Genomic DNA, 24492 nt, shown 5'->3' on the forward strand with positions numbered 1-24492 from the left:
TCACTTATAACTCTATATTACAAAATGTAAACATTGTCAGAAGATCTGCATTTCTTTCACAATGTAAGGCCTCATGCACATAATCTTAGTTTTCATCTGTGTGCTATCGCTCACTGACCCTTTTATGTCTATGGGGCCATGCACACAGCCATATTTTTTGTGGATTTGAGTGTCCATTCGGCAAATTACGGAAGACGTCCTATTCTGGTCCATATTGCGGATGAGAATAGTCGTTTCCAGTGGAGTGCACACGGAAGGTATCCATATTTTTCAGATCTATTGTTTGTCGACCAAAATACGAACATGGCTGTGTGCATGAAGCTTTATACAGAGCTCAATGGGGATTGGAAAATAAAAAAAAAGTGTGATATCATAAATTTCTGCCACAAGAAGGCTGCTTTCTAATTAGTCATCTTTACTACGCTACCATGCTGTTTGTGTCTGTGCACAGCAGCACTTTCCCAGTCACCTGCTGTGGAGGGAACTGTAGCTTTTGTGTCTGGTCAAAAAACGCTACAAAATGGAATGGAATTCTTCCTGATCAATTTTGACAATGAATGGGGACAAAACTCATCCGTTTTGGCCTGGTTTTGAGATCCTCTGATGGATCTCAAAATCGAAATGCCACAGCGCAAGTGTAAAACGGCCCTAAAGAAGACCTGTACCCTCTCTTGCCATGTCTGTTTTAGTTTACATTCCATCTGAATGAATCCCCAGTTGGGGTCTTTTCCTGCACAGTCTGGCACTATCCAATCAGTGCCGCCAGTGTCAGACTATGCAGGGACATACCCCCAGTTGGTAACTCCTGGCTGGGAATGCATTCATAAACTTATAGGAGGAATAATAAAAGATTGGCACAACATAGAGCTGTATGGGAAGATGCTCCATAATTATTACCTGGGGAATGCAATTTTTTTTTACTAAAACAAGACATTTCAGGAGAGGTGACAGGTCTTCTTTAAAGGGGTTTGCCATCACATACAATCGGGGGCATATTGCTAGGATATGCCCCCATTGTCTGATAGGTGCGGGTCCCACCTACAATGAGAATGGAGCGGTGAAATTAACGGAAGTCGCACTGCGCATGCGCAGCTGCCCTCTATCCATTTCAATGGGGCCAACGAAAATAGCTGAGCGCTGGCTCGGCTATTTCCGTCTGCCCCATAGAAATTAATGGAAGCAGGGGCCGCGCGTGCGCAGTGCGCTCCTATTCACTTGTATGGAAGCAGCGCTTGGTGGTGGACAGAACCCCGGCAAATCAGCCACAGCTCTCCACACTCTGTTCTCCTTGTAGGTGGGTCTCTGAGACCCGCACCTATCAGACAATGGGGGCATATCTTATTGACCCTTTATGTAAAAAGGATGTTTTTTTTGATAAAAATAAAAATCTACATACCACTATAAATAACCACAGATATATTACCTATATACCACACCACAGGCTTAGGCCCCAAATGAATTTCCAACATCATAAGTTCCTTTTGTTCTTGCATGGAATGTTAAACCTTTCTGCACTTGCAGCAAATGTTCCACACCCAGAAAAAAAAGATAAAAAATTAAGGGGGATATTTACATATGGAAATCCTATCTGGTAGGGCAGAAAGAAATTAGCAATTTAGGGGGACATTTATTAAGACGGGCATTTGCCACGCTGGTCTCAAGTCCCTCTGAGCTGCCTGGGGAAACACCAAAGTTATATAGAGGCACAGGCCTGTATATAAGTTTGGTTTCTTTCGTCCAGCAGGCCATTCAATAGGCTTAACTCTACGCCTGCCCTCTTGCTGGTGTAGATTTAAGCCATTTTCCACTTTTAAAATCACAGTGGAAAATGATAAATGAGCTGGGCCTTTGGGGCCACCCGCTTCCCTTGGCGCATCACGCCCCCTCTTCTCACTGCTTTGTAAAAATGCTGACGGTGGGGAAAAGTCACATTTCACTGCACAAATGGCATACAGCAAAATTAGTAAATTGCTACTTTCTTTCTGCCATATGTATAGGGGGGCAATATGCATAAACTAAATTCAACGTACCAAAGAAAGACAGCCATGCAGGACAAAAATGCAGTTAGAAATTCATAAATTTAGTTACACCTCATATCATAAGAATAAAAAATGTGGGAGTGCCATCACCCCGCGGCACACACCACTTGAAAAATACATGCACAACACAGGCGGATAAGCCTGGCATCCCCAAGAAGCACCTTTTCAGACCTAAATTAAGGTGGCAAAACGACCCATCGATTGTTTATATGTTCTCCTCTAGAGAAAAGAACCTTCTGACCATCTCAGGAAATGTTGGATGAAATGTAATCGATAAGGCCGTGTTCACATCACCCTTTCGCTTTCCGTTCTTCTGATCCATCAGAAGAACAGAAAACAACAACAAAAAACGGATTCTGTATTTAAAGCATCCGCTATGCTCAGTTATGCACATTTTGCACCTGTTTTAGCCATTTCCGTCAGATATGTTATTTTAGATGGAAAAAAGTTCTACACAAAGTATTTTTTTTCAGTCTAAAATAACGGAGCATAGCAGATGCTTAAAATACAGGATCAGCTAATTTATTTTACTGACCGATCAGAGGAAACAGAAAATGAAACAGTAAAGTGAACCCAGCCTTACCTGTAGATGTCAGTGGGTTGGCATGTATTATTTGCTAGCTCTTTTAGTTGAAAATAGTGGATGTATCCCTTGATTAAGTCTCTTCTTCCCCACATTAGGCTCAGGTCTCCAACTTTACTCCACAACGGCGTTTCAGCAACCGGTACTATACAGGAGATAAAAATGTCATATGCAGGAATTGTAATTATCGTGGACATCTGTCGAAAAATTGTCCTCAGCCTAAGGTAAATATTAAGTTACCTGGATGTGATCTGCAAGATGATTGTGTTTTTGTGTGATCATCCAATGGGATTAGGAGGTCCTATCTCTGGACATATTTTCTTAGATATCTGCTGCTTCTAGGGAATAAAAGGATTGGTAACATTAACTATATTTCATATGAGGTGCATTGAGCCTCAGTGTCCTGCATATTGATACAACTGGGGGTATTCACCTATGCTATTTTGTGTACCCCTTCCAATTTAGCAAAAACCATTGTGGTTTTGGAGACGGTTATGTTCACATGGGCAAAATCTACCATTGTTACGCAATAGAAAATTGACTTTTTCTATGGTTTAATTCACTTTCAGAATGCCACTAGCAGCTCCCCATTTATTTCAGTGCGAAAACAAACGCAAACAGGTCACGTTTTTTTTATGCTGCTGTTTCCAGAAACACTTACAGGCTATGTACACCTTTTTGGAGGCCATTTTATTTGCTTGTTTTTGTACTCATTTTGAGCTAAAAATAATTTTTTCGATTGCTTTTATTAAAAATATGGAATCTTTTTTTTTTGTACATAGCTACAAGTGGTACCTTGGAACCAAACCCAAGTTTGGACAATGGTTTTTTACAGTCTAAATCAATTTCTGAAGTTGTTATGCGAAGTCTCGCGAGACTTCGCATAGTAATAACTTCAGCTCATCGGAGCCAATACATTCTAATGCTGTACGGCGAGCTCGCTCCATACAGTATTGAAACTAAGTTTTATGCGAATCGACTTCGACTTCCATGTAGATCTTTGCCAAAAAACAGCTTTGTGTTTAAGTAAACACCCATTGGTTAAAAAAGACGCAAAAAACATCCCCCAAAAAAACTTCTTTTCAAGATCCGTCATGTAAAGATCCCTGTTTCCACGTGCAGGTTATTGATGCTGTCTTTGACGCTAAACCGAGGAACAGACGCTCAATGAAGGACACATTTAAAGGAAATGAAGCTGCCATAGATTTCACTCTGGCACATGAACTGCCGGTGGAGGCAGGTCATTTATAATGAGGCCTGCGGCTCCTAATAAATTACTTAGCTTCTCCGGCAGGCCCCATGAAGACTGACGTAGCAGGTATCGGTCTTGATGAATTGTTGGCTTTGGCTTCAAAAATGGCAAACAACCTGGAAACCCATCCTAAGAGTTGTGGACAATGGAACAGATTTTTTTTTTCTTCTTTTGGAACCTGTAAGAGCGTTGGTTCTCAAGTCTTTTCCTAGTTTGTGCTGAATATTCGTTTACTACCCGGCAAACTACCTGTGAGTTGGGAATGTGCGGTAAAATCAATGAATTTGTCCTTTTTTTATTATCTGGATACTACCACTAAAATAGTCTGCGCATTTCTTAGCATAAGTTGTAATATCTGTCATTATAACTCTACTGTTTTTGTTTTTTTTTATGAAAAGGTTTTGCAGTTAGTACGGTAATTGCATATTAATTTTAGTCCTGGCTAATGATAACCATGCATATTATTTCTTTTTAATACCAGAAATTGCCAGCTTGTTGCCTTTGTGGTAGAAGAGGACATCTGCAATACCATTGTCCATTGCCGTATTGTTCAAACTGTTTTATGCCTGGCCACTTACACCAAGAATGTACTGAGCGCCCTTACTGGCAGAAAAAATGCCATCGCTGTGCCATGGTCGGCCATTATGCAGATGTAAGTATGCACCATATAATTGTAGGGAGATTAAGGGTATATGCATATGGCAGTGTAGTTTATGGGGATCATCCTCGTTCTTTTCATGCTGTTTTCACTGTGTTACTGCACGTGTTCCCTTTTTTTTTTTTTTTTTTTTTGTGTATTTTGATGCAGATTTGCCCCTGATCTCACCATTTGCATTGCAAAGGTTGAAATCTGCACCGAAAATCTACACATACAATTGACATGCTGTGGATTTCAAAATCTGCACTACAGGTCAATTTCCGCACCATGTACATGACATAGTGAAAATCTCATCTACTTTCACTGTTACAGTGTTAGGCCTCATTCACACGACTGTTGTTTGGGTCCACATCCGAGCCACATTTTTTGTGGCTCAGATACGGACCCATTCACTTCCGCATCTGCTGTCCGCATCTGTTGCTCCATTCCGTGACCCTGCAAAAAAAATAGAACATGTCCTATTCTTGTCCGTTTTGCGGACCAGAATAGGCATTTCTATAATGGGAGGCCTGTTCCGTTCTGCAATTTGCAGAACGTACACAGGCAGCATCCGTGTTTTGCAGATATGCAATTTGCAGAATGCAAAACCCGGCAGTCGTGTGCATGTAGGGTTTTTCCGTACTAAAATCCGCATGTAATACACACCACGTGAATATACCACAATGAGTAGGATTGGAGATCAGGCTGATCCTAGTCATTTAGCCCCTCAGTAGCGACTGTGGTTAGACAGAGGAAGGCGGCTTCCTTTGCCCTCTGATCTGAGCCCCGTGGTGAAGATGTGGGGTTTTATACAGTTGCCATCATAGGCTGCGGCCTTGTGAAGGCTCCCAGGCCTGTCATAGTGAGCTGCCTGCAAAGTTGTTCCCGAAGGATGGCCTGACAGGCAACCTGTAAAAATCCCATAGACTGCCATAGTAGTCCCTAAGGGGACTAAAAATTACAGTGAACATTTTTCACCTTTCACAATTTTACATTTAAAAATAAATAAGCAAAAAACATAATGGGCATCTCTGTGTCTGAAAATGTCCAAACTATTAAAATATAAAAATGGTTTTCCTTCACAATTAATCCTGTAACGAAAAAAGAAGTAAAATTCCACAGTTTTAGTTGCCTTGTCCCTCCCCAAAACATTGAAAAAGTTGTATGTACCCCAAAAATGTACCAATAAAAGCTTGAGCTGGCCCTGCAAAAAAGTCCTAGCACAACTCTGTAGATGAAAAGATGAAATCATTAAAAAGTTATGGGGTGTTAGAATATGGTGATGGAAAGAAAATGTTTATTAGGTTTTTATTTTTTTAATAGTACAACAAAATAAAAACGACTTTATTTGGTATCGCCGTAATCACGCAGACCCACAGAATAAGAACGTCTTGTCATTTATTTCTTAACACATAGTGAACGCCATAGAAACAAAACCCAAGATACCATGGCTGAAATGCTGCTCCCTGCCAAATATGTGGAGGCAAGCATATTTACCTGCTCCTCATCGTTTGGCCCCAGCTTCTTCAGTCCCCACTTGTCATCTTAACGGAGAAGGGTCCTGTGTGCCTCTGCAGCCAATAACTGGACGCAGTGGTGACGTATCTCCCAAGTGGCACGTCACTGGGTCACATATCATTTAGGGGGATACATGACCACTGTGGGCAGTCATTGGCTGCAGAAGCATACGTGACCCCTGTCCATTCCGGCATTTTAACAAACTAGAAATGAACCAAAAGAGCTGGAACCAAGCAGCGGGGCGCAGGTGTTTCCCTCCACAGGACTGGTGGAGGAGGGGCTGCCCAAAAGTATTTCAGAGCTGATCAACCCCTTCAGACTTATATTCTAACTGCCGTAACAGTGACCTGTTGATGGATGTCATGATAGTGATCTTTTAAGTTGGAATTTTTGGGGGCCAGTTGTTGACTAAAACTTCACGTGTATTGCATGATCAGTCCATAACTTAGCACTTTAGGCAAGCGCATTGTACTTTTGTTTTTAATTCTCTTTTCGCCTGTTTAGTCAGGTATGTTGACAGCCAGATCATTTATATGAAAGATTCGGCATGAGACTGTCCGCATTCTAGCTGATCCTATTCTTATACGTATAGCTAGCTTTAAAGGGGTTGTCTCACTTCAGCACATGGCATTTATTATGCAGAGAAAGTTGTTCTGCTAAGCAGTGAGCCTGGTGACATCATCAGCACTAATAGGCGGGCTAAAGCCCGCCCATTAGTGCCGGTGAAGTCATTGGAACACCGGAAGCCTCCGCCTAGCAGTGTAAAAATCTAAACAAAACAGCCCTTGCCCTGCGTGATGCTCAACTCAGAGGGGCTGACTAGGTGAAGAAGGGGATATGTCCAGGTTCAGTTCTGAACCCGGACAACTTCTTTAATACAAGGCACTTACTAATGTATTGTGATTGTCCACATTGCCTCCTTTGCTGGCACACAGGCCCAGCGCTATAATAAGGCAGACCAAGCGGGTGCCTTAGGAGGCAGAGACGCCGAGCCAAGGGGGTTGGGGGGGGGGGGGAAGGAAATTTTTTATTTTATTTTAAATAAATCACTTGCGCCGCTGGCCGCTCTGACAGCTGTGTTGTGTGCTGCATGTGCCGTGTGGCCCCTCACTCACAGAGTGATCAGCAAGCGGCACATAGCAACACAGGGTCAGGGGGGATGTGACTTGCGCCGCAGTGGGTGGCAGCAGGGAGTGGGTGACTCACACAGCCAAACGGACTTCCGTAGGTCAGCGTCAGACACCGCTCCTGTTCTCCTCTGTGTGGTCCTAGTATCTTCTCTTTGGGCTCCCGACAAGTTTAAGGACCTCAGCCAATCAGTGGCCGCAGCTGTGTCACGTGTCAGGCCAGTGATTGGCTCTGCGGGAAAGGTCCTCAAACCAGCGATTGTCTGAAGCAGAGAGAAGATACCAGGACCACACAGAGGAGAAGGGGAGCTGCTGCAGGCGGGACCAGGGCCAGATGAGCTACGAGCATAATGTTTTTTACACTGCATTAATATTGGGGGGGGGGGTTGCCATGGAGGGAGAGGGGACTGTATAATACAGTCCTATAATCCTCCATATATATACTATACAGCCCTATAGTCCTCTATATATACACTATACAGTCCTATAATCCATATATACATTATACACACTATAAGGGGGGGGTGCAAACATGTAGCTTCGCTTGTGTTAGCAAAAATCCTTGCATGCTGGCCAGGACAGTGGGAGGGCACATACTGTAGGCATGCTCTCGTCCCAGCCACCTTGTATCTGCACTACATTGGTGGTCGTAAAACATGGAAACAAGTAGCATTTAATGGGGCACATTTACTAAGCTCGCCTTTTCTATGGAGTAAGAAAAATAGGCGTATTGGCAACGTTTGTCTTTAAAGGGGTTAGCCAAGACTATAAAATGCTTCCCCATATGCAGGACCCCTCACACTGAATATACTTACCTGGCTCCCCGCACCGCCGCCGCAGTCTCCGGGTGACAGTAGGGAGGCTCATCACCGACTACCATTGGCTATCCAACCGGCCACCCCCTCCCACCCGACACTTGATGTTTTTATCCACGCATGGGGAAAAGCAGCAGCGGTAGTGCGGGGACCAGAAGTGGCACAAGGAGCCAGATAAGTATATTTTTATAGTCTTGGATAACCCCTTTAATTTGCTCCTCATTTATTTTCCTTTCTTCCTTTCATAAATCAGGTTTTTCTTATTTGGTTTAAATCTGACATCTAGTGGTTGTTTTCTTGTAAGACAGATTCATAATCGCAAAGACTGGTCTAATAAGTATGTACCGTAAGTATGCACATGAAATTGTGACGCAAGTGAGCTGAAATTAGGCGCACGTCTCCATGAGAGTAGGCAAAATGTGGAGCAACTCGCCACTCAAATCAGAGAGAGAAACGTACTGCCCTGGAATGGAGTAAAAATGAGAAGATTTTTATGACCAAAATAGGTGTAAAAAAGGTGCATCTACATTAGGCCTCATGCACACAACCGTTGTTCGGGTCCGCATCCGAACCGCAGTTTTTGCGGCTCGGGTGCAGACCCATTCACTTCAACAGGGCCGCAAAAGATGCGGACAGCACTCCGTGTGCTGTCTGCATCGTTCCTCCGTTCGGAGGTCCCGCAAAAAAAATATAGCATGTCCTATTCTTGTCCATTTTGCGCAAATTGCGGAAGGCACACTGGCGGCTTCCGTTTTTTTGCACTAGACTTCTGAATTAGTCTTAAAACTCAAAATAGGCGCAAAATAAGTTGGTAAATAAGACAGTCGTAAACAGGCGTTTTACTCATGAGAACAGGCACAGAAGCTATAGTAAATGTCCCCCAATGTGATGGAAAAATGAATCCAGCCAGCAAAGGAAGCAATATGGACAATCATAATACCTTAGCAAGTGCCTTGTATTAACTTTCTCTACATGATAAATGCCACTTGCTGAGGTGAGACAACCCCTTTAAGAGCATAACGGCTGTATTGGTTCAAGTTGTTTTTACACAAAAATATAAATTAGGTAAAGTAAGAAAATGGCTATTAATTTGACGGGCCTCCAGGAATAATAAAGACAGCCAAACTTGAATTGATCTCAGACGAGGAAGCACCAGTGTAGGAGTTCAGAAATAAAATCAATAGCAATATAATTAGTCCTGACACTTTTGCCAATTATGAATGTACCTGCCAGGCCTAATGCTAAGTGAGTTATATCTTATGAATGTCGGATGAACACAGTTTAAAGAGGAGCTGTCACCGCTCTTGACATGTCTGTTTTAATAACTAATTGTACTTCCCAAGAAATAACTGTTCTGGAGCATCTTTTTTCATAATGCTCTGTTATTCCTCCTGGAAATCTAGGAATATATTGAGAAATGGGTGTTAAAGTATTGGGGCTCATATTTCAGCACTGATTGGAATGTGACAGTGCATTTAGGATCATTAATCCAGGGAGTTATTCTGATTGCCTGATTGGAGTCGGGAAGGATTTTTTTTCCCCTAAAGTGAGGAAAATTGGCTTCTACCTCGCAAGGGTTTATTTGCCTTCCTCTGGATCAACTTGCAGGATGACAGGCCGAACTGGATGGACAGCCTTACAAACTATGTTACACATGTATATGTAACACGCCCCAAGATAGTAACACCCAGTTAATTTATTCATACATTTCCTAGAAGAGTAACTGAGGAACGGTACAATACAGAGTTATAAGAAAAGGTGCTCCAGAAATGTTATAATGTGGAACTTGGTTACAAAAACAAGCATGCCACCAGAGTTCCTCTTTGAAGGCTCATACACACAGATGGTGCGCTCCGTCCCCATGCAGCGGACTGCATTGCACAGGCACCGGCCGCGTGCCCACCGTTTGCGGATGCAGACCCATTCACTTGAATGGGTCCGCCATCCACAAGATTCGGCCCTCACCGAAATAGAATAGAACATGTCCGTGCAGAGGCACGGACCAAAATCCGCAGTTCTTCCGCTATGTCCCATGCGGACCCATTTAAGTGCTGGCTGCAATATAGGCACAGGGGTCACACATTCATGTTTTCTGATTCCCCCTGAATGGGCAGGCACTTGCCTAATCTGTCATTCATTCTAACTATACGGATTGTGTTCAGGATCTGTTCAGGGAAAAACTCACGGTTTTGCACGCAAGTTCAGTCAGTTTTGCCTGCGATTGCGTTCAATATTTCAGTTTTTATGCATGGATGCAATCAGTTTGGATACGTTTTTAACGCTTGTGAAAACAACTGAAGAATAATCTACATCTCCTACCAACCATCAGTGAAAAATGCATTGCATCCAGATGCCTTCCGTTCTGCACCCAAACCTTATTCACTTCTATGGAAACAGGGCTGCGTTAAAAACACACAATACAGAACATGCTGCGATTTTTAATTTTTTTTTAAATTTTATTATTATTATTATTATTATTATTATTATTATTATTGTATTTTTTTCCCTGAACGCAGAAATGGTGCGTAAAAAACTGATGCTCATGTACACGGACCCAAAGAATGGGTCAGGATTCAGTCCGGAGGCTGTGCGCCTCCAGATGGAAAACTCGCTTGTGTGAAAGAGGCCTTATGCATTTTTTTATTTTTCTTACTGTGTAAAGCACTCCTTCCATCCCTCGCCTAAATTTGATTTGGCTGTAAATGGGTCAGTGACTTTTTGCAATTTAGATATATAGTACATTAATTGATTATGTGGATGACCAAACGTAATTATGTGCCTAGCTGTAAATACAACTGTTTTATTAAACTTCTATTAGGTACATAGTATTAAAATGTCTAGCATATCTTAACAAGCAGGCACGATAAATGATGGCCTTCAGCTGGTGTAAACATCTCACATTTTAAGAAAATAAATTTTTTTTTCTCAGCATCATCTCATTCATGTAGGGCGTGTTCTCTGAGAAAATTCCTCCGTATTGAGACCTCCAGACAGTCTGATCTTTCAGGCAATATTCCCCCTTAACCTACGACCTCCTCCTTGAATGCTGACTGTGCGCGCCCCGAAGGCTAATTTCTTTGCCGCATCTTCCCCCCCCTCTCCCTGCTGAAGCGCCTTGACTCTTGCAAATATTAATCAAGTCTTTGTTTTATGGCCGGCTCGTGTAATGGGAAAGGCTGTAACAGCAAGCAGCTTTGACAAAGCACCAGAGGATTGTGTTAAAAAGTTGTGTTTGGTAATTGTAGGCGTCGTGTCAGAGCCCGGCTGACTGGGAGCTGAAGGATTTTCTCTGCGAGATGAGTTGCCGTGCCAGCGGGGACTCGAGTCTCCTGGGCCAGCCGCGCTCTCATTAAGATTTGCCGCCAGCAGTGGCGGTGTTTTGCCAAGTATGTGACGTCCTGTTATTGTATGCTTGGCTTGTCAGCCCACAGCTTCCTGACACTCACTTATGTCACCCTTTTTATTCAGAAAAGGAAGGAGCTTTTGATAATTTGACAAGACAAGCTCTTAAACGATCTAGGTCATGGCCTTCCCTGTCTGTGATTGTGAACATATTTCCTGAAAGCCCTGTCACTCATCACAGCAACATTTTCTCCCAGGGAGCACACAGGCTGGTTGCAAGTCTCTTGTCAGCTCATGCATTTTGGTTATTCATATATCGGATACTGTAGTAGATTTTTTTCTTTTTTTCTTCTTCCCCCTTCCCTCCCTTTTACTTTTTGCTGATACTAGTATGTTAGTGCGGCTAATCCTTTCTCCAGCGCCGTTTTCCCAGAAGGTTTGTGTACAAGAGTTCTCTTTGGTACAAGGCAGACAACTGGCCAAGAGGAGCTGAAAAGGAGGCAAGGCCACTTAGTGGTGTTTTTGTGTTTGCTCACTGTTCTGGAAACCCAAGAACTGGTGGCAAGGGCCTTGCCTATTGAGCCCTCGAGTCTCGGTCTGCTGTCAGGGGCCGCTTAAGATTGAGTGTTTTATTTTCTTTGATGTTCCCATTTTGAGAATGGGGAAGTGGGAATTAAACAACAGATGCGCTAAGCTGTTTTAACTTGTAAAATAATCATTAGGGCCTGATAAAATTCAATATGGGCGCACAGAACGCATCTCCAAAAACCCTCATTTCTTCCGAGATGGCAGTTTCCTTTCTGAGATTATTTTATGAATGCCAAAGCACCTTATCTGGCGTCTTATGATGGCGATTTGATAGTAAAACATTTTAGTGGGTGGTGAGGTAAAAGAAAGAAAAAAAAATTACATTTCAGCACTTTAAGTAATTCCACCCCTCTTCCAGAGGTTCAGCTTCGCTTCTTGTATAAAATGTGCGTAATATATGCAAACGTAACCCAGGCCAGAGAATAAAAGACAATCTCTGGAGATCTCTCACTGCACAAGGGGAATGTTTCCTCCGCCATCAAGTGGTATACCTTTATTACAAACCGTAGGCACACATGTATAGCCTTAAAAGGCATGCACACATACAGTGAGATCTGTCAGAGACATTTTACAAAATGTGCATGGGAAAGTGGTCTTCTAAAGGGGGTGTTATCTTCACAAGCAATATAGTATACAAAATAAATGCGGGGACTGAAAATCTCGCAGGGAATCTGATAAGCCAGTAGTCTTCTCAACCAGATTGGCTTGGAGGCTTTAATATATATACAGTATATATAAATTATGTGTGTGTGTATATATTATTTATTTAATTTTTTATACTATTTTTACTATTCACCTAAATATATTGTATAGCATACTGGTGCCACTTAAATATGTGCTCTCAGTGGATTGCATGGAAAGTCTACACAAGTATGCCATTTTGCATGGTAATGAGTCCATTAGGATCCCTAGGACGTATGGGTGAGCTTTTTGTGGCAGTTCCCAGACATAGTAATAATAAATGCGCATGTACAGGAAGCTAGACTTTTCTATACAGACTAGCATGTGTCCATATGGTTGATACAAATGAAAGAGGACATGCTGCTTCCTTGTGTCGTGTAAATTAAATGCATTATTGAATGTGGACTGATTTATACCTTAAAATGAGTGGCAGACCATATGAATGAAAAATAAATTTAAGGCAATGCAAATGTATGATAATTGCCCCAATCCAACTAGTATTCTATGGGAAAAAATATATGTTCACTTTGTGAGAATTATCTTTTTGTGTTTTTATAGCTTATTTTCCAGATGAGCATTCAGTTAAAAAAAAAAATAATAAAAAAAAAAAATAATAAAAAAAAAATAAAAATAGTTTCAGGGGAAAATGTGGGGACATGAGATGTTTTGGCAAGCCTCTGTCCATCACTTGGTCTACCATATTATTTAAAATGATTGATTTAGAAAACCAAATTCATAGGCAGGCCCCCCTTGTTTAGAACCCCTTACTTTGGCTACAGAGTGTCTTCGTTAGACCCATCATGATTTTAATGTAAACTGTGTAATACTTTTTTTCTCCTGTGGGGGTGCTGTAGCTAAATTATGCAGCTAATGCCAGATTCTCCCCACAGATTACAGCTGATTCTTATTTGTCTAGTGATCATCTTATTGACTGGATATTCTTCTACTGAAAGCAGTTGTCTGAAACTGAAAACATGTTTAAACACTTAACGCATTAACTTTTGCGTTAAAGGGATGTATGGAGTGTGCTCACCAGCTTATCCCGCCTCATACATGGCAGGTCCCGACTGTAACATGACGGTGACCATGTTACGGTCTGCAAGCCATGAATCCGCAAAATACAGACACCTTCCCTGTGTAATCCGCATTTTTCTCACTATCATTACTATTCTTCTCCGCAATACAGACAGAATAGGACTGTAATTTGTGTAACTGGCACACGGATGTGGATAGCACTTGGATGACATCTGTGTGTTGTAGGTTTTTTTTGTGGACCCATAGAAATGAATGAGTCTGTGTGCAGTCTGCAGATAATGCGGATTGGGCACGGATACAAAATACTGTTGTGTTGATGAGGCCTAATACAGCAGACACCTGCTGGCAGTGACTGGGATTTGTTTCTGGTGCCATTCCTTTTAACCCCTCAGATGCCGCGGTCAATAGTAACTGTGGTATTTGGGGGGCGGGATAGACAGAGGAAGGTTGCTCCCTCTGTCCCCCAATTGAAGCCCCGCGGTGAAATCTAGTGGCTTTGATTGGTTGCTGTGGTAGCTTGGAACTTTGCAAAGGCCCCCAGGCCTGTCCTAGCAGACTGCCCATTAAGCGGTGCCTGCAGCACATCTCAACAGGAAGCCGGTCAATATCCCATTGACTCCATTAGTATTCTGTTGCAGTCTATGGTACAACCAATGAGAATACTGTGCATTCAGGTAAAAAATGCAGTTCATTCCCTTTCCCAATTTTGCATACAGCTTTTAAAAATGTCCAAAATAAAATAAAATATAAAAAGAAGTCCCATGTTTTCCAAAATGATAGTTTTCCCTGCAAAATATAAGCCCTCACACAGCTCTGTGAACAGAAATATAAAAGTGTTATGGGTGTCAATATGCCAGTTGTGAACAGAAATATAAAAAAGTTCTGGGTGTCAATATGCATAGAAACAAAAATATTTTAGTAGTAGTTTTCCATTTTCCAATGCAGAATATGGTAAATTAAATTATACCATTAAAAAATACAACTTGAAAAAAATAATTCCTCTTATGGCCATGTGAACGAAAATGTTAAAAGTAACAGTATCTCAAAAAAAGAAAATTTCCCTGGTACCTATGGGTCAATGCTTATTTTCCTTAGAGGACCTGTTACAATTCCTGATATATCTGTTTTAGCAACTACTTGCATTCACCATTTAGTAATGATTTTGAAGCACCTTTTCTTGTAATTATGTTGTTCAATTCCTCAGTTATTGCTACTAGAATTCTTTTAAAGAATCTGTAACTAGGTGTTACTATTTTGGGCGACAGTCTAAACCTGTCTAATCAATGCTGTCCGTGTGAGATTGAGGAAGAATACACCCTCAAATGATAACACCCAGTTGCAGATTCATTAATAAACTTCTAATAGCAATAATTGGGGAACAAAACAACATAGATTTATATAAAAAGATGCTCTAGAATCTATTACATGGGGAATAAAACAATTTAGTAAGATGTCCATAGTGGTGACAGTCCTCTTTAACACTTGCTTGTAATTATTGTTTCTACTCTGGTATTAAAGAGTCACTGTACTATGACACAATTTCATTAAATAGAGAATAGTGTAACTAGCAAATTTCTAAATCGCCTCAATTTTAAAAAATTGTGCATCCACTTGAAAAAAAAAAGCTGTAAAGTCATGGCCACTAGGGGTCTCACCTCCACCTAAGTTGCAGTTCACAGTCTGTTGTCAGGCAAGATCCGTTCCTGATAAGAGACTCCGAAGACGGCTCACAAGAAATGGGGGGCAGGGGTAGGCAGAGTTGGCCAAGACCACGAACCTGATGAAACAACTGCTTCTAAACAGCACAGGAGCCTCCTGCTTTTCTGAAAGTATGATTTATCCCTCCTTATCAGCTTTCTGAGCTCCCTAGAAGAAAACAAAGTGGAAACTAAGGGAAGTGAGGTCACTGCATACAGTACTGGCAGAACAGAGACACTCCCTGCTTCTGTGAGAAACACATCTAGCTGTGCAGCTGAAACAAGGAATAATATGAGAGACTTTAGGGAAGCCCAAACATAACTGTTCCTTCACAGTTATGATTGTAAAAAGAAGCACAATCATTATGCACACATTTTTTGAAAACTCAGGTACGCTTTTGAAATGTAATGTTTTTTGTTTTGTTTTTTTACAGCTTTTTTTTTCTACCTTCCATTAACTGCAATAGGATCCTGTGGATACGTTTACATCTGACAGACAGATTTATTTTTCCTAAGAGCATTAGAGTTGTCTTCAAGAGGTTGTCTCATCAGAGTCAACCCTCCTCAAAATGCTGTCAATTATCTGATCGCCCCGGGTCCCACATTCCTGGCAAACATCTTATTTTGCAGGGAGAATGGCTATCTATGTTATTATAAGGATGACTCAAATCCACCGGCATAGAAGCATCTCATATACACCCTTCTCCCCACAATGTCTATATGCAGACCCCGTTTTAAAGGAGCTGTCCTGGACTTTACTAATGATGGTTTATCCATAGGATAGGCCATCAATATGTGACAGGCAGGGGTCCAACACACCACACCCACTTCTATTCTGCAGTAGCGCTGACAGTTGGCACCGGAACTGCACTGCTCCATTCGATGTGTAGTGGATGGAGCTTACCACTGCAGCGCTGCCCTCATTAATGTGAATGTGAATGTGACGGAGCTAATCCGAAACAGAAAATTGTACCGATGAGATATAGATGGCCTATCCTGAGGATAGGACATCAATAGTAAAGTCCTGGAACACCCTCTGGAGCATGTCGTCCTGTAGTAGTGATTTTCCATAGCCATACTAGTGTGATGGTGTGCTTGCCTAATGTTGTGATGATCTACCAGTTTACTGATTGTATCATGCAGCATATGGCTATATTAGGTAACCATATTATTGGCTACCCATACCAAGGAATGCCCTGTTCTTCTCCAAACACACTCAGACCTACCCTTTCCTGCATTTGGCTCCTGGCCTTGTAATGTCGAGGACAAGCTGCTTCCCTGTCATTCTCTATCTGCTCCTTGTGCTGGAGCACACACTAGATACTTACCTACTGATCAGTGCTCTACACTCCATGGTGAAGGATCTGCTTGGTTAAGACGGATGATGGGTATAGTAGTAAAAATGGGCGAAAAGGGCAGGATTTAAATGGGAAAAACTGCCAGGGCAGAAAGTTTGGGTTCATAGGGCGACTTGCACTGACATTGTGCCCTTTGCCCTTCCAGTGATGATTTAGAGTGGTATGTAAATGGTATAGCCATCCTTACAAGACAATGGGGGTCATTTATCAAAGCTCAGGGTTTTTCACCAGTATTTGATATCTCCTGCATTGCTGGAGAAAGCACTTAATTTATGTTGAGGCGCAGGCCTCGTCATAAATTAGGCGTGACCTCTGCCATTCTATTTGCCTAGAATGAAATCTACTCCAGCCCCTGACTAGAGGAGATGTCAGTCATAATTTATGCCAGGAAACTGTCTGAAGTGTTATTGAATTTACCAGGGCTGATGGCCCTACCTCTTCCACTCTCTAATGTCAAAGGCAGTGTAAAAACACCTCAGGCGCCTGAATTTCCACACTTGGGCATTTAAAAAGCCACAAACCGGAGCAGTGCAACTTTTTACGCCAAAAAATGCCTTAGGGAGTCATCATAAATGACTCCCAATGGTTTGAGAAGCTGGACCAATAAACATTGGCTTCTGAATCCTTTGCTTTCTTGCCTCCATGGTTTTCACATATACAGAGGTCCTCAAAGAACATGGCATCTTGCCAGGATACCTCATGTCCGTAATTGTTATTTTTTCAACCATGTTACTCTGAAACACTGTGAGTAATCGAGAACGAGCCATAGCTAAAGTGGAAATGACACAATTCCTTTCAGTCTAACCTGTGAAAATGGTAAATGAGGGCAGTTTGTTCAGGGTCTACATACAGGCTTGGCAGCACTTTTTAGATGCTCCTATTGGCTTCTGTACAAAATATGGCCTTAGATAAGAGGCAGTTCTTTTTGTTAAGATACAGTTTTGCCCTGTATCAGAGCACTGATAGACCTAAGAGCTATAAACCTGGAAGATCTGCACCCTACCAGGACACGTCTTCAGCCTCTGGACAACAATCCGAGGTCCTGAAAGGGAAATTATCCAACCGCATTGCAGCCTAACTAGCACGTTTTGTAATATTTGGTACCATAGGCCGAGTTGCTGTGTGTCCTAAATGAAAAATGTTACTTCTCAGCCCGTTTACGTCCTTCTCAAGTCTTCCAAAGCTAACATTGCCGCTATATTGGTTAAAATCCTGCTTCTCTTATATAGCACAAATGGCTGAAATAGAATTTTTCCGTTTTATGGATGCGGGTTATTCAATGAAGCAGAGCTCGTACGGTATATATTGTGGGAAAAATCACATCTATTTGGTCATTTATTTCACTTAGGCAGAGTAAATATGGAGACTTACTGGAAGCACTCCAGGCTGTGGAGACTTATTGGCAATGCTCCATGGGAAACGAATATGCAGAGAACCATCTCGCCAGTGCCATCTATTGGAAGTGGCTCCGTATGAGTCAAGATTTGACTTTTCATCAAACCTTGGGAACTAGGAGTAGGATTCTGGCTGGTCCAGTGCGATGCCTTGAAATCGGCTTAGGCAGGGTGCTGAATCTCCTTAAAGAGACCAGTCCTGTATGTACATGTCAGTTATGTCAGCTATTCTTATGTTTGCAGGGCCTGAATAGGTGGAGGCCAATTGGGCAACTGTCTAGGGCCCCTGTTTCCTAGGGGCCCCAAGGATTAGACCCCTAGGAACTACCTTAGAGTTCAGCATGTATAGCTGGCCATACACATTAGTCTTTTGTTGTCCAAACCCGCAGAAAGGTGGTTTCGGACGACACTGTAATGTTTGCTGATTGGGCGAAATTAGTATTTTCACCCAATCCTTTTGTTTTCTCGGGAGATAAGCCGCTGCAAGAAGTGTCTGGTAGCGGTGTTCTCCACTCTCCTCATAGATTATACATACATGTTCAGCTGAGCCGAATGTGTATCTGTATGGGGAAGCCGGGAGGGAGTCAGGAGAGATGGCTGTCGGCCGAATGATTGTTCGTCGGACAGTTATTGAATGTGTATCGGTGCCTTAAATCTATAACGCCCTAGACTTTTATTGACCTAGACCAGGAATGCTCAACCTGTGGCCCTCCAGCTGTGGCAAAACTACAACTCCCAGCATGCCCGAACAGCCTACAGCAAGGCATTGTGGGAGTTATAGTTTTACAACAGCTGGAGGGCCACAGGTTGAGCATGCCTAACCTAGACCATCCGGGACAATAGCATTTTAACTCCTGTACTACTTACACATTATAATGTTATTCAGACATTGAATGGCAGTATTATGTCAGCATTGTATAGCACTTTTATTTTGGAAATATATGGCATTGTTATGTGAGCACTATATATTATTATATTAGTATTGTCTGAGCATTGTATGAAAACTATTTAAAAATGGCAAGCAGCAAGGCCATACTTTGTTTGTTCCCATCAAACTGGCCGTTCGCAAATTGTGCGTCCGTCAAAAAAAATGGATGCGGCATCCCTTTTTTCTGGAGGATCCGTTTTTTTCCACAGATCCCTTGTAATGCCTATCCTTGTCCGCAAATGTGAAAAAAGTAGGACATGCACTATTTTTTTTTTGCTGGAGGGAAACACGGACAACGGACGCGGAACACAAACTGATGAACTATCAGCATTTTTTTGCTGACCCATTGAAATGAATGGGTCCCCATCCTATCCGCTAAAAAAACCCGAGAAAAGGCCGAGAAAAACAACTGTCGTGTGCATGAGGCCTTAGGGTGTACTATAATAGTGGATTCAGTTTCTTCATCTAAAGGGGAAATAAATAAAAAAAATATTAAATGTCGTCATTTCAGTTTATTTTTAATATTGTGTAGGGACAGGGATGTTACACTTTTTTATTAGAAAATATATTTCTTTGTACTAGAAGACGGAGTGTATAGAGTCATCTTAGCAACGCTAACGAGAGTCTGTCTTCAGTTCTACTGAGCTCGGAAGACACCTGTGTGTAACATATAGAGCAGGCATCCTCAAACTGCGGCCCTCCAGCTGTTGTAAAACTGCAACTCCCACTATGCCCTGCTGATAGCTGTAGGCAGTCATGCTGGGAGTTGTAGTTTTGCAACAGCTGGAGGGCTGCAGTTTGAGGATGCCTGACGGCCCTCCAGCTGTTGTAAAACTACAACTCCCACAATGCCCTACTGTAGGTTGATACCTGTTGCCTGTTCGGGCATGTTGGGAGTTGTAGTTTTGCCATAGCTGGGGGGCCGCAGTTTGAGGATGCCTGATAGAGGATTTCAGCCTGCCTCTCGTCACTGCCCCAGTGCCTGACTATGTCCTGTACCCCTGCCTATCTGACTTGTTACACACAGGCGTCTTCAGTGATGAGTAGAATGCTGAAGACTGAAGAAAGACTCTCTTTATCAATGCTCAGAGCTTTGCTAAGAATCTTTACACTCAGAAAAAGTATATTACTAAAATGTTTACCATCTCTGTCCCTACACCTTATTAAAAATAAACTGAACTTACACTTTAAGAACCTATTAGTGTGGGTATCTAAACTGTTGTTTCCCATAATAAAACATGAATTTCATCCCTGAGGACTAATCTCGGGAACTGCAGCCAAAGTGCTATAAGGACTTGCTGCATGCCATCAATGGCACATAAATGTATGGGTAATTACAGCCCTGAACAAGTGCCAGTTGGCGCTTGTTTAAAGGACGTTTTACATTGCCCGATGAAAAAGTGAATCCGGGTTGAACAATCGTTATTACGTTTGTTTGTCCCCCATTTTATTTGCATATTGTTGACAGTAAATACGTATTTACACAGGACGATGTACTGCCAAGAAATGGCAATTTTTGGTGCATATAAAATCTGACAAACAAGCACATTTACTGAAGCCAGTTATTGAGAATGAGCGCTTGTACAAATGTTCATTTCTGATAATTGGCCCCATCATCTTCATGGGGCTTTTCACAAATTTGAAGGTAATACCTCTATATCTGTGAGTTTTATTATTACCTGTAAATGCAGATGGGCTGAAGTCAGAACGGAAATAATGTCTTTTCCCTCTTCCTATGTAACTGCTGTATATTTATTATCGTTCATTAAAAGTAATACATTTTTGGAATTTTTTTATATTATGTTGTAAAATATATATTTAAATACAATTATATTTTCACATCATTTCACCTTTGTTTAGAGATAATCAGACTTAAACGGATATTCTGGTTTCATTCAATTGATTACCTATATTCAGGATAGGCCATCGATATCAAAACTGTGGGGGTCTGACTCTCGGAGTCGGACCCCCACCGAACTGATATTGATGTCCTTTTCTGAGGATAGGTCATCGATTTTATGAAACCCGGAATACCCCTTTAAAGCAGATGAAATTAATAAATATAAAAATGTTGTCTTCCCATTTAGGAAATGTTCACACGTAGCAGATATGCTGCAGATTTTCTGTCTGGATTTTTGGTTGGCAAATCCACAGCATGTTACCGTAGTAATCCAATGCAGTGGGTATATAATAAACTTAAAGGTGAATAGCATGTGTGCCTAATCACTACAATAAACACCTATAAAAAGTCATTAAAACAAGTTAAACTAAATAAATCCTAACTTTGATTCACATCTGCATTCAATTGATCTGGCATGTTGTCCTCTCCCGGAGTTCACCGGATCTGGCATAGCTGGGCAACGGTGGACCTCATTGACTATAATGGGATCCGGCCACTTTGCAGCGTATAAACATAAATTAAAGCATAGTGATTGAAAAACCACAGGGGCGAATGTGGGCCGAACACATTTCAACGTTGGCTTCTTCAAGAGTTAATTTTTTTAATCCACAGCTTTTCAATTCTTCAGATTTTTATTGTGTATTTCACCCTTTGCAATGCATGCGGTGAAAACCGTTGCAGAGCCACAACAAATGTCACGTGTAAAACAAGTCGATTTTGCAGCAGATTTCGAAACAAGTCGTCGGTTAAAGCCTTTAATTTATCTGTTATCATTACACCGTTTGTGTATATGTGTGTATATTAGGCCTGCACAATATATCACCAAAGCAATCGCAATTAATCGCCATATCGCAATCGCCAATTGGCCGACCCAAAAATGCTGCATTTATAATATTATATTTTTCGCTTTATAAGACAAACTTTTTCCCCCCCATAAAGTGATGGTTGACTTTTTACGTGGCTGACACGGATATGTTGCACAGCGCGGCCGGCTATACATCAGTTACAGTGCGGGGAGGGAGGAGGGGCTGGAGGCAAGTCGTTATTTTAATGAACAAATGTTCTTCTATTTATTCTATGTTATTTATCTGTTCTGTGCAGTGCTATTAAGAAAATGGCAAGTTTTGTACTTTTGCCGTAATGCAAATATGTTATTTAATTTAGTAAAAGATGTTTTATTTTGAAAAACACTGTGCATTTCAGTTCTTGAGTTAAGCATAACTACATTTCAGCATTATCAGTAATTTCTGTGTGCTTTTGCCTTGAAAATCCAGGCAAATAGACCTCTAGCACAATTCCCTTAAAATATTGCATTGCATATCATTATCGCAATTTTTAGGGCCCTAATCGCAATCGCACAAAATTCCCATATCGTGCAGCCCTAAAATATATATAAATATATATATCGCTTGAGGAAGGCTCGCGATCTGAGCCGAAACGTTGCACCACTGGTGTGAATAAAGGGTTCACCACTTTTACTTCTGGAGTGCCGCTCATTTTTCCTAGTATATATATATATATATATATATATATATATATATATATATATACAAAGGAAAAATGGCGGCACTGGAACACAATCAAATAAAGGTAGGGTGCACGTCTCCAGGGGAACAGGCTTCTTACCCCAATGTATAATCCAGAAGAATGGGCGGCACTCCAAGGAAAAGGATAAGTGAACTTTATTCACCCAGGTGGTGCAACGTTTCGGTTCTGCACTAGAACCTTTTTCAAAGGTTCTAGTGCAGAACCGAAACGTTGCACCACCTGGGTGAATAAAGTTCACTTATCCTTTTCCTTGGAGTGCCGCCCATTCTTCTGGATTTTATATATATATATATATATATATATATAGTATGGAAAAGCAGACGGCACTCTCCAAGGTACCAAATGAAGCTAGGTGCCAGCGTTTTTGATCCCGATTAGGTATCCAAATAATATCCAAGGAAACCGCAGCACTCCAATGACTAGAATTAAAGTGCAAAAGTTTATTCACCCATGTCTCGGCAACGTTTCAGTCCTATCTTCAGGCACTTTGTTATACTATGCCTGATGAAGAGACCTAAGTTGTCCCCAAAGCTTACTATCTAACATCATTGCTTCTATTGCTATATAACATGCATACTGGTCTGGTACTATATATGAAGATATAGCCATGGTTAATGTTGGTGTAGATTTAATTAATTTTATTTAATTTTTTTATTTATTTTTATGTACTGTTATAAAGTGATATCATTGTCTTGGTTGGGGCAAGCTCCCGGCACACTAGGTGAAGGCATGCTCCTTAATAGTGGGTCTGTGCAGTGTAACTACTAGTTTCGGGCATTATACTGACTATCATCCTTTGGTGCCGTTTCTGCAGCTCACAGACTCGTTTTAGACGAGGTTACTAGTTGATTACCTAGAAAACTAAAGTAACTTGTATATGTTCTTAATTGTGCAGTTTGTAAATGTGCTGACTACTCTCTTACCCCCCACCTCCACATACAGTATGCACTCCGTATAGTAACAGTAGATACTTTTATTCCGCGCCAGAGATGCACATGGCTCAAGTATTAAGTCAAAGATTCCCCCCAAAAAACTTTTAAGGAGGTGGAGGCTTTTCTGGCTTACTCTCAGTAACAGGGTGTGTTAAAGCAGTGTAAAATTCAATTAAACTGTGCAGCCAGGTTTTTTGAAAGCTGAAATCCTGGCCCTTTCAGCTAAGCTTCTTCTTTGCCTGTGACCGGCACCAGCAGATGCTTTATTATGCCAAAACCAACAGGCTGTAAAGCACCTTGTTTCATGCTGCTAACTGATCAATATTTTTTATGTTCCAGGCTTGCCCAGAAATATGGAGGCAGTACCACCTAACTGTAAGTAGATCCAGCTTGATTATTTGCTCCTACGACTAAACTATTTACTCTTCCATGAAGTTTCCAGCCCTCGAAGGTAGTCATGTGCCCCCAGCTGAAAGCTACTCGGAGACCTTTCTGGACTGAAGTAAGCTGGGCTCATGCTGTATGTGCGCTCATATACTGTAGGGTGGCAGAGATTTGTCAACTCATCTAGCAGCCCAACGTCAAGTCACAGCTATGCAACGGCCATTGCCTTTGTGCATAGAGCTCAAATTTACACGTCTGTGCTGATGCAGTACGGCGGAATTAGTCATTTAACCGTTTCATTCATATTCTAGGAAAATGTAAATCCAACTTATTTGCAGATTTAATTAATAATTTCACCTGGAGGGAAAGAAAAAAGTGTACCTGTGTGTGTGTAGATAGAGAGAGATATATATATATATATATATATATATATATATACACACACATACATACACAGTGCTGCCCATAATTATTCATACCCCTGGCAAATGTTGACTTAAAGTTACTTTTATTCAAGCAGCAAGTAATTTTGTGACGGGAAATGACATAGGTGTCTCCCAAAAGATAATAAGACGATGTACAAGAGGCATTATTGTGGGGAAAAAAATTCTCATCTTTTATTTACATTTGAGCAAACTTGCTGGTTGAATAAAAGTAACTTTAAGTCAAAATTTGCCAGGGGTATGAATAATTATGGGCAGCACTGTGTGTGTGTGTATGTGTGTATGTATGTA

General features: G+C 41.5%; 1 protein-coding gene and 1 long non-coding RNA gene across 2 annotated transcripts in view; one reads left to right on the forward strand and one right to left on the reverse strand.

Annotated features, from left to right (window-relative positions):
* LOC122924893 (zinc finger CCHC domain-containing protein 7-like) overlaps window positions 1-24492 on the forward strand; it is a 172423-nt gene that overhangs the window by 102610 nt on the left and 45321 nt on the right. Inside the window, exons 4-6 of the mRNA XM_044276432.1 lie at window positions 2721-2846; window positions 4356-4526; window positions 23714-23749. Coding sequence (XP_044132367.1) covers window positions 2721-2846; window positions 4356-4526; window positions 23714-23749 — 333 coding nt within the window. The remainder of the gene's footprint in view (window positions 1-2720; window positions 2847-4355; window positions 4527-23713; window positions 23750-24492) is intronic.
* Window positions 1429-15478, reverse strand: LOC122924894. The gene is made up of 4 exons (XR_006387447.1): window positions 15273-15478; window positions 2863-2960; window positions 2623-2767; window positions 1429-1509 (listed from the first exon to the last, which is right to left on the reverse strand). It is a non-coding gene; the product is annotated as an uncharacterized LOC122924894 (long non-coding RNA).

Source organism: Bufo gargarizans, chromosome 1 (assembly GCF_014858855.1).
Source record: "Bufo gargarizans isolate SCDJY-AF-19 chromosome 1, ASM1485885v1, whole genome shotgun sequence".
NCBI classification, from domain to species: domain Eukaryota; kingdom Metazoa; phylum Chordata; class Amphibia; order Anura; family Bufonidae; genus Bufo; species Bufo gargarizans.